Source organism: Lipotes vexillifer, unplaced genomic scaffold, assembly GCF_000442215.2.
Source record: "Lipotes vexillifer unplaced genomic scaffold, Lipotes_vexillifer_v1.1 scaffold63, whole genome shotgun sequence".
NCBI lineage: Eukaryota > Metazoa > Chordata > Mammalia > Artiodactyla > Lipotidae > Lipotes > Lipotes vexillifer.
In genome coordinates this window covers 1,336,467-1,349,831 of record NW_006784492.1, presented here as the reverse complement: position 1 = coordinate 1,349,831, position 13,365 = coordinate 1,336,467, and the positions used below count along the sequence as shown (strand labels likewise).

General features: G+C 58.1%; 1 protein-coding gene across 1 annotated transcript in view; it reads right to left on the bottom strand.

Moving 5' to 3' along the window:
- The window catches only part of ABLIM2 (actin binding LIM protein family member 2), a 126,051-nt gene that overhangs the window by 82,969 nt on the left and 29,717 nt on the right, over positions 1–13,365 (bottom strand). Inside the window, exons 5-6 of the mRNA XM_007456866.1 lie at positions 6,231–6,357; positions 3,158–3,251 (exon numbers count right to left, since the gene is read on the bottom strand). Of these exons, the coding sequence (XP_007456928.1) occupies positions 3,158–3,251; positions 6,231–6,357 (221 nt within the window). The remainder of the gene's footprint in view (positions 1–3,157; positions 3,252–6,230; positions 6,358–13,365) is intronic.

Genomic DNA, 13,365 nt, shown 5'->3' with positions numbered 1-13,365 from the left:
CAGACACAAGCCCACAGAGTGAGGGCACCAAGCAGGGCGGGAGGGGGCCGGCGCTCTGGGGAGCTGCTTGAAGAGATGGTGCAGCGGCTGGCGGACCTGGACAGGTGAGGGTGATGGGTTTCTAGTCTCTTTAAATGGGGGCGACTTGAGCTGTTTCAACAAGCCACCAGGAGGGTGCCTTGTGGCCCCCAGGGAGGAAAGGAGATGGCAGGGTAAGGCTCCAGAGGAGGCGGGCGGGGATCGGACCGGAGCACAGGGCTGGGGGCTGTGGCTGGGAGGAGAGACAGAGCCTCCGTCAGGAAGGGCAGGAGCGGGTCGGGCAGAAGCTTCGCAGACAGCCCTGAGTGACGTCTGCCCCTCTCTCTGTTAAATCTTAGACAAGGTCATTGTGGCTGGCCGGCTGGGGTGGGAGGGCGGCAGCCCAGGAGAGCGAGGAAGGTCTGGAATAGTCTTTTGGGGGAACAGAGAGAAACAGGCTTGAACTGCCAGGCACTGTGGCAGGTGGGGCCCTGGCCGGGGGAATCCTCCAGAAGCCTCAGTGCCACTGCCGGAGGTGGCGGGTGCCCAGACTCCCCCAGAGCAGGGTCTGCAGCAGGGTCTGGGTGAGGAGAGAGCCCTGGAGAGACGGGAGGGCCAGGTGAGACGTCACCGTGGGGTACGGGGGGGAGGACACATCCTTCGTGCACGTTCGGAGGATGGGGGTACAAACACGAGGTGTGATCGCCACCCAAGAAAAACATACAAGATGTTCAGCAGACGAGATGTCAACAGTCTCATCACGTGACCACCCGCCCAACTCCGTCAGAAAGACATGGAACCCCCAGTGTATAAACGGGCAATGCTGACGGAAGATAACTGAAATGCAAGAACTATGACTGGGTAAAAATGACAAAGAAGGGGTGTCCACTAGGGGTGGGAGGGAAGCAAACAACAGCGAGGCCCCACGTTCTCCCCTATCACTTGACAAAGGATTACGTAAAGATTACACCCAGGGTGGGAGAGGGGAAGGATCGTGCTCTGTTGATAAGCATGCAAATCAGAATAAACTTTCTGGAAAGCAGTTTATAAGTGTCAAGAACCCTTACAAAGTTCATGGTTGTTGGCTCAGTTTCTACACTTCTGTGAATGAATCTTAAGGAAAACTAGAAACGCAATAAAAAAAAGATGTTCATCTCAGTGTTATTTATCGTAGTAAAAAAAGTGGAAAACGGTGCTATGTCCAACAATGAATGATCAGCCTAAAACATTCTGGTCTACTCCTACAATGAAATATGATGCAACACTGAAACACTCTTATGTGCGATGCACCTGGAAATGTTATCTTGTGAGACAGATGTCGATCACAGAGGACCCCACATAGTGGATGACTGCATTTATATGACGCGTCCAGAACAGGGAGCTCTACAGAGACCAAGGTAGACTGGTGGCTGCCACGGGCTCAGGGTGTAGGGGAGGAACAGCTAAGGGGTACAGGCTTCTTCTTAAGGTAATGAGAACGCCCTAACATGGACTGTGGGGATGGATGCCCAGCTCTGTGAAGATACTAAAAACCACTGAATCACACACTTTACACAGGTGAATTGCGTGGTACGCGAACTATATTCCAATAAAGCTGTTTACAAAAAGACCCATAAAACACAAAACAAAAACATAGGAACCCATTAAATAGGACATGGGAGTTGAAAAAAATCAGGATATAATGTATAAATGGTTTGATGCCAACTCTGACATGTGGAGAGAGAAAAAACTGGAAGGAATCCAGCCAAAAAGTTCAGCTAAATATGATCGCATGTCAGTGGCTTCCCCCCTTATTTGTGCTTTGCCAACTCTCTACAGTCAAGGAGGGTGTAATCACAGCCCCCCGCAGGGGCCTCTGGGCGTAGAAGGGCACAGCTCTGCACAGAGCCTGGGACCATTCCCGCTGTGGCATCTGGGAAATGGGGAGATGGTGGGGAGGGCCTCACTGCCCTCTGGGTGGGTGTGGCCACCCCTTCTCCCCCCCACTACCTGGAGCTGAGGCCCTGGGGCAACTCTCTCCCTGCAGCTCTGATGTCAAGTGTAATTTCAAGCAAAGCAGCTCAGTGCTCAACGTGCAATTCACCAAGGCATTCTGAGCCCACTACGGCTGGGCTCTAGCTGTGGGGCGGGCAGCGCAGGAGTCCTTGGGGATGCGGGAATGCCCAGCCCTTCCTGGCTGGCCTCCCAGCCTCTGGCCTCAGGTCCAGCCTCAGTGGCAGCCTGAGGGAGCTCTCTAGTATGCAAATCCGACCCAGGCTTTCCAGGGTTCAGAAGCCCTTGTCTGGGAGGGTGGCACGGGCCCTGCGGCCTCAGACCCCAACCTGTCTTCCCACCCCCAGAGGCTGCTTCTGTGACCTCCTTGGCAAAGGCTCCCAGGCCCCTTGGCTGGGTCAGGGCCCCTCCTCTCCCAGTGCTCTGCGCCCTCCCCACCCCCCAGGTCCTCTGGTTACCTCTGCCCTCCCCAACAGACCATATGCTCGCCGAGGGATGGCCCATCCACCCGCCCCAGCGCAGAGCCCAGGAGGGGCTGCAGAGTGGGGTGGAGGGGCAGGCTGGGCCAGAGCATCGGGGGGGTGGGTTTGGTCCTGTGCACCCCATGGAATTGATCTTACTGAACAAATGTAGTAAAGTGCATAACACGTGTTATTTTCACAAAGGGACACACCTGTGTAACTACCATCCAGACCAAGAAACGCACCTGTCAGCACCCCAGAAAGGCCCCAACCTGAGATCGCTGGGTGACCTGGCCACCTCTGTGGACCCAGCCCTGCCTCCCAGGCTCCCTTTGCAACCCGCCAAGCCTCAGATTTCCCATCTAGATGCCAAAGGGCTGAACCAGGATCGCAAGATCTTCCCACCTCTCTGTCAACGTGTAAAGGGCACAGGTGAGAGAGTGTTGCAGGGAAATATTCCTGGAGGAGGTGGCACTCACTGGGCAGACCTTGGAAGGTGTCCTCTGGCAGAGCTGGGAGGCAGAGGCTCAGGGGTGCGGGTTCCTGCACCAACATACACCGCAGACGCCACGAGAGGCACCTTCTTATCCTCTCTGTTAACTCCTAGGGGGCGGGCAGACCCCAGTGCCCAGAGAACTTAGAGCGGGCGAGTGTCATGCTTGCAGCCTCCAGGCTGGCCTCCTTACCTCCAGCACGTGCCCCGTGATGTACTTGTCACAGCCATCGCAGCGGATCCCGAATTTGGTGTGATAGTCGGCCTCACAGTAGGGCAGCCCATCCCTGCAACAGAGCCGGCAGTCAGGATGGCGGGAGCACCCCCAGGACCCCCAAACCCTCAGAGTCCTTGCCAACGAGAGCGGCCACGTCCAAGGGGCAAATGGCCACTTCCTCCTACTCTGGGTAACAGCACAGCCCTTGAACAGCGTGTATGGGGCACTTACGGGCACCAGCACGGCCCCTCGGTCATCAGGGCAGCCCCACGAGAAATACCACAAAGATCGTCCCATTTCACAGGTGGACAAACTGAGGTGCAAGAGGTGGGGCCGCCTGCCCAGGCGGCGGGCGAGGGCTGGTGGAGGGCTCCAAAGGCTGAGCCCAAGGAATCAAAGCTGCGTCTGGGAGATAAAAGACATTTCTGCAGACGTGGCTCTTCCTTCCAGTTCATTCTGTCCGCTGTTTAACAACCGGGGTGGGAAATAGTCTATTTACGCATTGGGTGGCTTCCTGCTCGTTCTGAAAGGGGTCTGGGGCGCTGGAGAAAAACGTGAGCCGACAAGGGGGTGTGACAAAGCCGCCCACGTTGGAGACCAGGTCTGAGGGTGACAAGATGCCAAGTGGCAGGTGTGCCTTGGGACCAACCCTCACCCTCCTGGGCGTGGCCGGGAGCTTCCTGCTCTCGAAATCCGAGGGGTGAGGGGCATCAGGCTGCGCAGGAAGGAGCGACGCGTCCGTGCTCCCTGCGCACAGCAAAGGCGGGCTTACTATGCGCCACACGTGTGGCTTGTGGCTTTGGGAAATTGGGACGAGCGGGACACCTCGTGGGCACTGCTCATGAATATCCGGGCAGCCGTGGGTGGGCTGCTTAAATGCCGAGCCCCCTTCACTGAACTGTAAGGAGACAGCTGGTTTGCAGGTGGTGGATGGAAGACAACGCAGACACAAGGCCTGGACAGTATCCGGCCTGCAGTCGAAGCTCATTAATTATCACTATGGGGTCAATGCCACGGGACGAGTGGCAGTGACGGTGTCGGAGGTGGTGCCAATGCTTCCTGCTGGGCAGCGGTGAGTGAACAGGCTTGCATTCAAATGCCCAGAGTCCCAGCTGTCACTTAACCAGTCTGGGCCTCAGCTTCCTGGCTGTAAAGTGGGATTGGTAAGTGCAAGGTCTAAGGAAGACAAGGTATGGCCGGTGCCTGGCACTTGGTGGCTGAGGCCACTGTCATTGTCACCGCCAAATGGGGCTGTCCGCCTGGCCCCAGGTCCAGCCCAATGGGACTTGGATGTGGAGGCGACTGGCACGGTGGTTGCAGGGTCGGGGGCGTTACTCTGGTGCGTCATCCCCGCCCCCCGACCCCAACCCCACACTGCTGAAGTTGCCGCGTAAGCCCCAGTTTGGTTTTGATTTTTGCTCAGCTGCTAACAGAAGGTGAGATTTCTCAAGCTGTTGGGAGACTGCAGCTAGTGGCGCCCTCTATTCCTCAAAGCTCGGGACCTTGTCTGGGTCACACAGATGCCGGCGGGAGGGGTGAGGTCCTGGTGTTTCTCTGCAGCCTCAGAAACGAAGCAACCCTTCCTTCCACAGGGGAGGGGACATGTATATTGGGCCCTTAGGGTCCACCTTCAAATGCCCTGACCTCAGGGCCCCGACCTCTCCCCAAAAAAGGCTGTACATGCAGCAAATCCAGGAGGTTCAAAGATAACGTCTCCATGGCAACACCACCACGCCCTCATCATGAATTCCGGGCTGTTCTGGAGGCTGCTAAGTAACATACACGCTGTGTGGGTGAGAGGGGCTGCAGCGCTCTGGGGGCTGGGCATCATTTTGTTTTATTTTAAGTGCTCTGTCCCCAAGGCTGCCTTGGCGTGTCACTCACCCCTTCCCTTTACTATGACAGAGGCAACAGGTCCTGGCCCAAGCGGTCAGAAACCCCCCCCCAAGCCTGACCCAGCCTGGACAGAGGCTCATCTTGGTGGGGGGACTCTCACTGGCAATGTCTGATTTTGAGATAATTGTGGATCCAAACACAGTTGTAAGAAATGGGACAGAGAAACCAGGACGGCCTTCCCCAGGTTTCCCCAAGGCTCACATCTTACAGAATTAGAGTACAAGGTCCACCAGGAAATTGACACTGGCACACGCAGCGACCCGATTCGGATTCCCCCAGTGTACACCCACTCTCGCGTGCACATGCGTGTGCATGCATGTATGTGTGTGTGTTTTATTCTCTGAAGATTTATTGCAGCAGTTTTTTACCCCAGTCAATTCCTGTGATGATTCTATTCCCTCAAAGCATCAAGAACTAGCAGTCTTTGATAGAAGTTGCCAGAAAAGCCCCTGACTGGCAGGAGGGAGCCGCTCTGCACTCAGAGAAGCTGCTCCTTTGAGCTCAGCCTGTAACCCTTCCCTCCCCGCTGCTGTCTGGGGGCTCACCTGACTCAGTTTCCTGATCTCCAGGGATTAGAATGCACCTCCACTCCTGGCAGACCAGCTGCCTCTGCTCAGGGCCCGATCCCCAGAAGCTCCCTCCCCACCGCCTCTGGATAATGGTGCTCCCCCGCACCCCAAACCAGCCATCGCTGCATCCTGAGCACACATCAGGGACCTTGTGTCGGCCAGCGGGAGCTGCCGATGGCCCCGCGGCCGAAGACAGGGCTGTGCTGTCACACCCGTGACACCCGAGCCCGGTCAGCCCTCTCTTCCTCGCTCTGCTGCCGGCCTCAGCTGACGTCCACTTTGCATTCTGAAGGGGATGCAGGCACCAGCAAGCGGGGCGAATTCCACGGGCGAGGGTGACACCAGGGGCGGTGTGGGGAGGTGTTTTACAAGGTCAAAGGTGGGAGCGCTAAAGTCTCTGTCCCAGTGAACAGAAACAGCATGGGAGTCTCTGCAAACCACACTAAGGAAGCAAGGCTGGTAGGGAGAGGGGCCCGGCCGGGGCTCTTCCCCTGGCACAGATGGGAGGAGCTGGCAGGAGGGTGGGCACAGGACGAGCCCTGCCCCGCCCCCAGGTGACAGGTCAGTGAGCCCCACCCACTCACTTGCTGATATACTCCGCGTTCAGTTGTTTCCCGCACGTCTTGCACTTGAAACAGCCCAGATGCCAGTGTTTCTCCAGGGCCACCAGGGACTGGCCGTTTTTGATCTCCACTCCGCAGCCCTTGCAACCTGGAAGAAAGAACGGAGCACAGCCGTCATCCTTGTGGGTGTGGGCTAGAGGCGTGGGGTGGCGGCCCTGCACCGCTGGGACTTCAGACACCCCAGGGGCAGTGAGAGCGGGCCGGGGAACAGGACAGACGGAACCGTCCAGCCGTGACCGTTACACGACGGCTGGTGTGAGCGCACATCGAGCGCCGACTGTGTGCAGCCTGGGCCGTGCGCCCGGGATACCAGGATGAACCAGACAGAGGCCCCACCTTCCAGAGATGGGCATCCGGGCCTGCGGAAGCAGATGTGGACTTGCACAGGGGCACCCTGCAGTGGGCACTGCCCCAAGCATGGCCCGGGCAGCAGGGCGCCATGATGGCAGGAGCTCTGGGTGGCCTCGCCTGTCCTGCTCTGTTGGCAGGTGGACTTTGAACCTAATTGTGCCCCCCACCCAGGAAAGGTGCCTCTTTAGAGAGGTTGGAGCCCCGATGCCTGTCCTCCGAGCACTCGCCTGCCAGGGTGCCCCTCCCAGGAAGCCCTCTGGCCCTGACTTCTGAGCTCCTTCTGTGGCCAGCCGTGCCACATCCCGGACATAGGACATTGACCACCCGCGCTCGTGCTCCCGGCCTCAGCCCAGGTCAGAGCCAGGCCCCAGGAAGCGCCTTCAGCCCCGGGTGATGGGGGCTCTCCCTCCCATGGCCCCCAGCGTGGTCTGGGCCCCTGACCGGTCTCCCCCCTGCCCCTCCAGCCACGCCCGTCCCTGATCAAGCCCCCCCAGGGGTCTCGGGTGCTCAGTACACGGCCCTGCTGCCTCACGACCCCTCCAGCCATGGGCAGCCACACCGGGGGCTCCCACAGTCAGTGCCACGTGTGCTGAAGGACCAGGGGGTGGAGCAGGCCGGGCAACGTCAGGGGCAGAGACAGGCAGCATGATCTGCCTGGGATGCGCATGTGTGTGCACATGTCTGTATCGAGTACGTACACGTGGGTCTTATGTGCATGTGTTGTGTCTGATTATGTGCACTTGTATCTTTGTGTGACATGTCTGTGTGCAAACAGTATGTGACTGTGTGCAGGAGTGTGTGTGCAGGAGTGTATCTATGTATGCGTGTGTTAGTGCCTGTGTGTGTGATGTGTCATGTGTATGGATGAGTGTATGTGTCTCTGTGTGAATGTGTGTCCCTGCGTGAGTCTATTTGTGTGTGTGTGTCTGTGTGTGTCTGTGTCTGTGCATAAATGTGTGTATGTCTGTATGTTGGCCTACCCGTCTCTGCGTGTGTCTGTCTGTGTGTGGGTGCATGTGTGTGTCTCTATGTGTCTTGTCTGTGTGCGTGGACATTGACCACCCGCGCTCGTGCTCCCGGCCTCAGCCCAGGTCAGAGCCAGGCCCCAGGAAGCGCCTTCAGCCCCGGGTGATGGGGGCTCTCCCTCCCATGGCCCCCAGCGTGGTCTGGGCCCCTGACCGGTCTCCCCCCTGCCCCTCCAGCCACGCCCGTCCCTGATCAAGCCCCCCCAGGGGTCTCGGGTGCTCAGTACACGGCCCTGCTGCCTCACGACCCCTCCAGCCATGGGCAGCCACACCGGGGGCTCCCACAGTCAGTGCCACGTGTGCTGAAGGACCAGGGGGTGGAGCAGGCCGGGCAACGTCAGGGGCAGAGACAGGCAGCATGATCTGCCTGGGATGCGCATGTGTGTGCACATGTCTGTATCGAGTACGTACACGTGGGTCTTATGTGCATGTGTTGTGTCTGATTATGTGCACTTGTATCTTTGTGTGACATGTCTGTGTGCAAACAGTATGTGACTGTGTGCAGGAGTGTGTGTGCAGGAGTGTATCTATGTATGCGTGTGTTAGTGCCTGTGTGTGTGATGTGTCATGTGTATGGATGAGTGTATGTGTCTCTGTGTGAATGTGTGTCCCTGCGTGAGTCTATTTGTGTGTGTGTGTCTGTGTGTGTCTGTGTCTGTGCATAAATGTGTGTATGTCTGTATGTTGGCCTACCCGTCTCTGCGTGTGTCTGTCTGTGTGTGGGTGCATGTGTGTGTCTCTATGTGTCTTGTCTGTGTGCGTGTGTGTGTGTGTGTGTGTGTGTCTAACATGTCCGTGTATATCTGTGTGTGTCGGGGACATGACAAGGGTGGGGCCTTGGGGACCCCAAAGGGCCCTGATGAGCAGAGGCGAGCAGGGGGTGCCCTGAGGGACTCAGCAGCTCCTGGGCTCAGCCAGGCAGGGACCCCCCTACCCTAGATGAAAGAATGAGGCCCAAGGTCCAGCAGCCTGGCTCCAATCCTGGCCCTACTCCTCGGGGTCACACTGGACAAGCCTCTTTCCTCTCCGTGTGGAGCCCTGTTTCCAGCCGGGGGGGTGGGGCGGGGCAGTCACATTCAATGACACATCTCATATGAAGACAGCAGAGCCCGCACGTCTAGGTGCTGATGCTGCCGGGACACACCCGACGCACGGTGGGCTCGCCAGACTCGATTTGCTCTCCTTCTGGGCAGAGCCCAGCATCATGTTATCTTTAAGAATAAAAAATATTTAATATCTACAGAACTGTTGGTCAAACCCTAGATTTCTTAATTTACCACACCGTCAAATCCACTGGCAACTTTGGAAAAGACCCTAAGAACAGGCTCAAACCCCAGGGTCCAGGGCTAGGAGGGAAGAGGGGACCTCCCAGCCATCTCAGGATCCTGGAGCCCAGCCAGGCTGGCGGTGGAGAAAAGCTCAGTGAACGAACGCCTGAATGCATCGGAGCCAAGGGGAAGCTCCCTCCTCAAGTTCAGGAGGCATCAAGACCCCTCCCCTCCCGCCCCCTCAGTCCATCCCCAGCAAAGCAGGGCCGACACCACCTTCCAGTGCTGGACCCGTGCAGCTTTGACTCTGGGCCCTCACCTAGCAGGTGACCGCAGGCACACACGGTACGCTCTGTGCCAGCGCCTCTCGACTAGGGCCATTTTGCTCCCGGGGGCTTTTGGTCATGTCTGGAGACAATTCTGGTCCTCCCAAATGGGCGTGGAAGGTGGGGGTCGTGCCCCAGGGGCCTGGAGGCCAGGAATGCTGCTCAAAACCCTCCAGGGCACAGGTGGGCCCCCACCACAAAGAATCGTCAGGCCCCAAATGTCAACAGCGCTGAAGTGGAGAAAGCCTGCTCGGAGCCTCGGTCCAGGTCTTCGTAGACGGGCAAAGCAAAGGAGCATCCTGGACCACGCCGGGCCTGGGGAGAGGCAGGGCACGGCAGTGGCTGGAAACACGGACCTTGGAGCCAGGCTGCCCCCACCAGCTGTGTGGCAGTGACCGAGTCACTTCACGTCTCTGTGCCCACTAAGACAGGGGCGCATTTTATGGGGGTAGTAACAGTACCAGCCTCACGCAGCTGTCATGAGCTAACAGAGACAGGCCTGTGGTGTGAAGGACGCATTTGAGGAATGAATAAGCGTACATGAGCTGAACGCTCGAACTATTACCGCTGTTGTCTCGAGGGGGATACCTCTTGAGGGGCCGATTCCCCGAGGGAAGCCCCCTGCTCTGCGGGCAAACGTGCCACCTGCCGCCGAGGGGGGACGTGGTCCGCACCTCCACACCACCTCCTTGTCTCCATAGATTCGGGGTAGGGTCTCACTAATAGTGAGCCGTGAACGTGGAGGCCAGAGCCAGGTGTGAGGACTGTTGTCATGGAAACCACAATCATCATTTTCTAAACACATCTGGAGCTCAGCATAGCTTCGCAGGGCTTTGCAAATGACAGGTGAATCTTCTGTGATGAATCCACTCGACAACAGCTGTCAACGTGCAGACGTCCTTGAGGGAGTGTGTCCCCACTGCCCGGGGGCAGAAGGGGGACACACTTTGGCCTGGAAGGGCCAAAGCCTGCCATCCACTCATCCTCGCACCCTGGGCCTGGCTCTGCCATCACAGCCACAGGATGGACCTGGGCCCCTTCCCCAGCATGACCCTTCTAGAACCTTCCAAAAAGTTTCCTTGTTTTCCCTCAAGTGCCCCCTCCTCTAGCAGACGTGGTCACGGGTTCAAAGGCCCGGCTCTGCCACTAACTCGCATGGGACCCGGGACATGTCGGGGGCCTCTCTGAGCCCCAGCTGTGGACTCGGGGTGGGAGTGGGGTGCAGGATCACACTCCCTCGCCCACTGTCCTCCTCAGATCTAACTGGGAGTGGAGGGGGGTCTGGGTCGAATCTGAGATTGACCTTTGATGGCAGGGAACCGACTGGGTTCTAACTTTAAAATGCCTGAGATGTTACGGGCTTGGCTTGTGATTTCTCTAAGGAGCCCGGGGCCAAGCAGGAGGGGCTGCGAGCATCTGCTGGGAGAGATAAAAAAGGTTCAAGTGCATCCCACCCACTGGGCTCTGCACTGAACTGGCGACTCGATCCCCTGACTGCAGCGCAGTGGCTGGGGGGTGGGGAGTGGCAGCCAGGAGGGACATTGTTTCCTGGGGGCTACAGCACCCTACAAGGCAGATGCACCCCACAAGGCAGCCCACGTGCCTGCTCCCCCCATGGGGCCCAGCCCCTCCTCATCTTTCCACGTCACCCCCTCATTTAACTTCAGCCTTGCCACAAGAAAGGCTCACCCCATTTCCAGAAGGGGGACCAGGGCTCTGATCCCGTCACCCACCCCTGAGCACATGGACAGTGCAACCCCACGTGGGCGGAAGACACAGAGGCTCCAAGGGCCACAGCCCAGGTGGATGCACGTTGGAAGGCCTGAGGACCCACCCACCCACAGGACGGCCCCTCATCGGCACACAGCCAGCAGAGGCCTTGGATGCCAGGACCCTGCCCCTTCCCTCCTGACTTCGGTGGGTCTCCTGATCCTGGCTCCGAGTGTGATCCCAGGTTCTGGGTGTGACCCCGTCCTGGCTGGGCTGGGCCCCAGCAGGTGGAGTCGAGCCCAAGAACGGGCCACGGGGGCTCCTCAGCTTGGACAGGGCTGCCCCGGTCCAAGGCCCCACATTCCCAGCTCCTGGCTGCTGCCACACCAGGCTGCCCCTCCGGGCCACCGCCCACACCCACTGCTGACCCCACATCTATTCCCAAGGCCTGGAGAGGGGACACAGCGTGCCCAGGGCACCCAGGTGGTGAGTGGTGGGGTCTATTCCTCACAGCCGGGCTCAGAGCTGCGCCCTGATTGGAGTGGCACTGGGCCTCTCTGAGGGCTGCCCTGTGACCGGCTCCAACCAGCAACCGGTTCAGAGCTGGAGAGTCCGGGAGGAGCCTGGAAAAGGGGAGCCCGGATGGGCGCCCAGCGGGCTCTCCAAGAGGAGACCCTCCCCCCAGAGCAGTCGGGGAGGCAGTCCAGGGCAGAAGCGGCATGGAAAGCTCAGGTGCGGCGGAGGAGCTGGCCACCCAGAAGGAGTGGTGCACCCCTCCCCGGGGAAGGCGTGGGCATCAGCAAGAAGCGCTGATCCTGTTACTAAGCAACAGGCTCAGGCCAATGAGCGGGAAGAGGGAAGCTCAGGTCCCTGGGACCAAGCCTGACTTCCACGGGAGCAGCTGGCCACTCTCCGCTTCCCCCAGGGAAGGCAGCCCCCAAAGGTGGCCATCTGCAGCTTTCCACCCTATGCAAGAAGGGCCGCATCCCTCCCCCAGCTGCCACCACCTGCAGGGCAGACCACGCTGCGCAGGCTCACATTCCTAGCATGCTCCCAACCCACCTGGGCACTGCCTCCCTCAACAGCCATCTATGGCTCCTCGTTGCCTCCAGGACGCAGCTGGAGCTCCCTGGCATGGCTTTGCCGCCTGGTTTCTTCACTTCCATTCCCTGCTCCCACACAGCACCCGCCTTGTCCACTCACATGGGGGTGGCAGTTGGGCCCACCTCATGCAGTGCCCTTCCCTCAATGCGTACTTAACGAAAACCTGTGTTTTAGGTTTCAGAACAAAGGCCACCTTTTCAGAAAGCCTCTGGTCACAGCAGGGCGGGCTCCCCTGCTTTGGACTTTAAAGGCCTTGGCTCAAACCTCAGCCCCACCCCTCCCTAGCTGGACATTGGGCACCCAGCACTTCCCCTGTTCTCCACCAGGCTCAGGGCACTTATGCTCCTGCAGAAGGAGGGAGGGACTCCTGCCTGGCCAGGCTGCTCTGGGGACAAAAGGAGGTGGGAGCTGGGAAGACAATGCAGACATCCACACAGAAGCCAAGAGCTGGTGATGAATGTTTAATGCCTTCTAGGCACAAAAACGGTTCTAAGCTGGGGATTATCACCATGGACTGGGAGAAGGGATAGGTTATAGAAGGGGTAGGTTACATACAGACCCATCTGGGGGTGAGGGCAGCATTTGTTCTTTGAAAACACAAATTTGATATTTTAAAATAAATTTCCATTTGGAGAGGGCAGCCTTTCTGCCCATGACATTTTAAAAAATCTCAAAAAAGTCTCAGACAATGAGTCTGTGATTGGGCATATTTCCCTTTTTACTTTGGCTGCCAGGAAGCTCTGGACAAACTCTTCAAACTAATCCTTGCCTTTTCAAATTTTGCTGTAGTTTTTGATTACTATTTCAGGCTTAATGATAATAAGGGCTGTTTGTTGAAGCAAATTCTCAAAAATTTAATCAATCCAGACCTCAGCTGGAGAGAAAGTTTTGAATGGAGAACTCTCCTAGCAGACCCCAAAGCAACAGCCTCACCAACTGCGACTGCTGTGAGCTTGCCTCCCCAAGGGATGAAGGCTTCGCCTCATTTCCCAGATAAAATTATTACTAGTCCCTGAAGCCAACACTTGGCTCCTGGGAGGACGTGCAGTCTCCACTGTACAGACTTTCAGTGTCGTGGACAAAGAAGCGGGAGAGGACAGGAGAGTGAGGAGAGCCAGGGGCTGGCTCTGGAAGTCAATACAAACCCCTCCTCTGTCCCAGGACACGTGGCCCTGGCACTGGGGACACCACAGCCACCTTGCACACAGGGTGGGCTCTGAACACCCCGTTTCTGCAGTGGGAGCCTGGTGGGAGCAGTCCTGGGGCGCTGGGCTCCTTCCCCGTCCCTGTGTCCCATCTCTGGTCTCGGAAG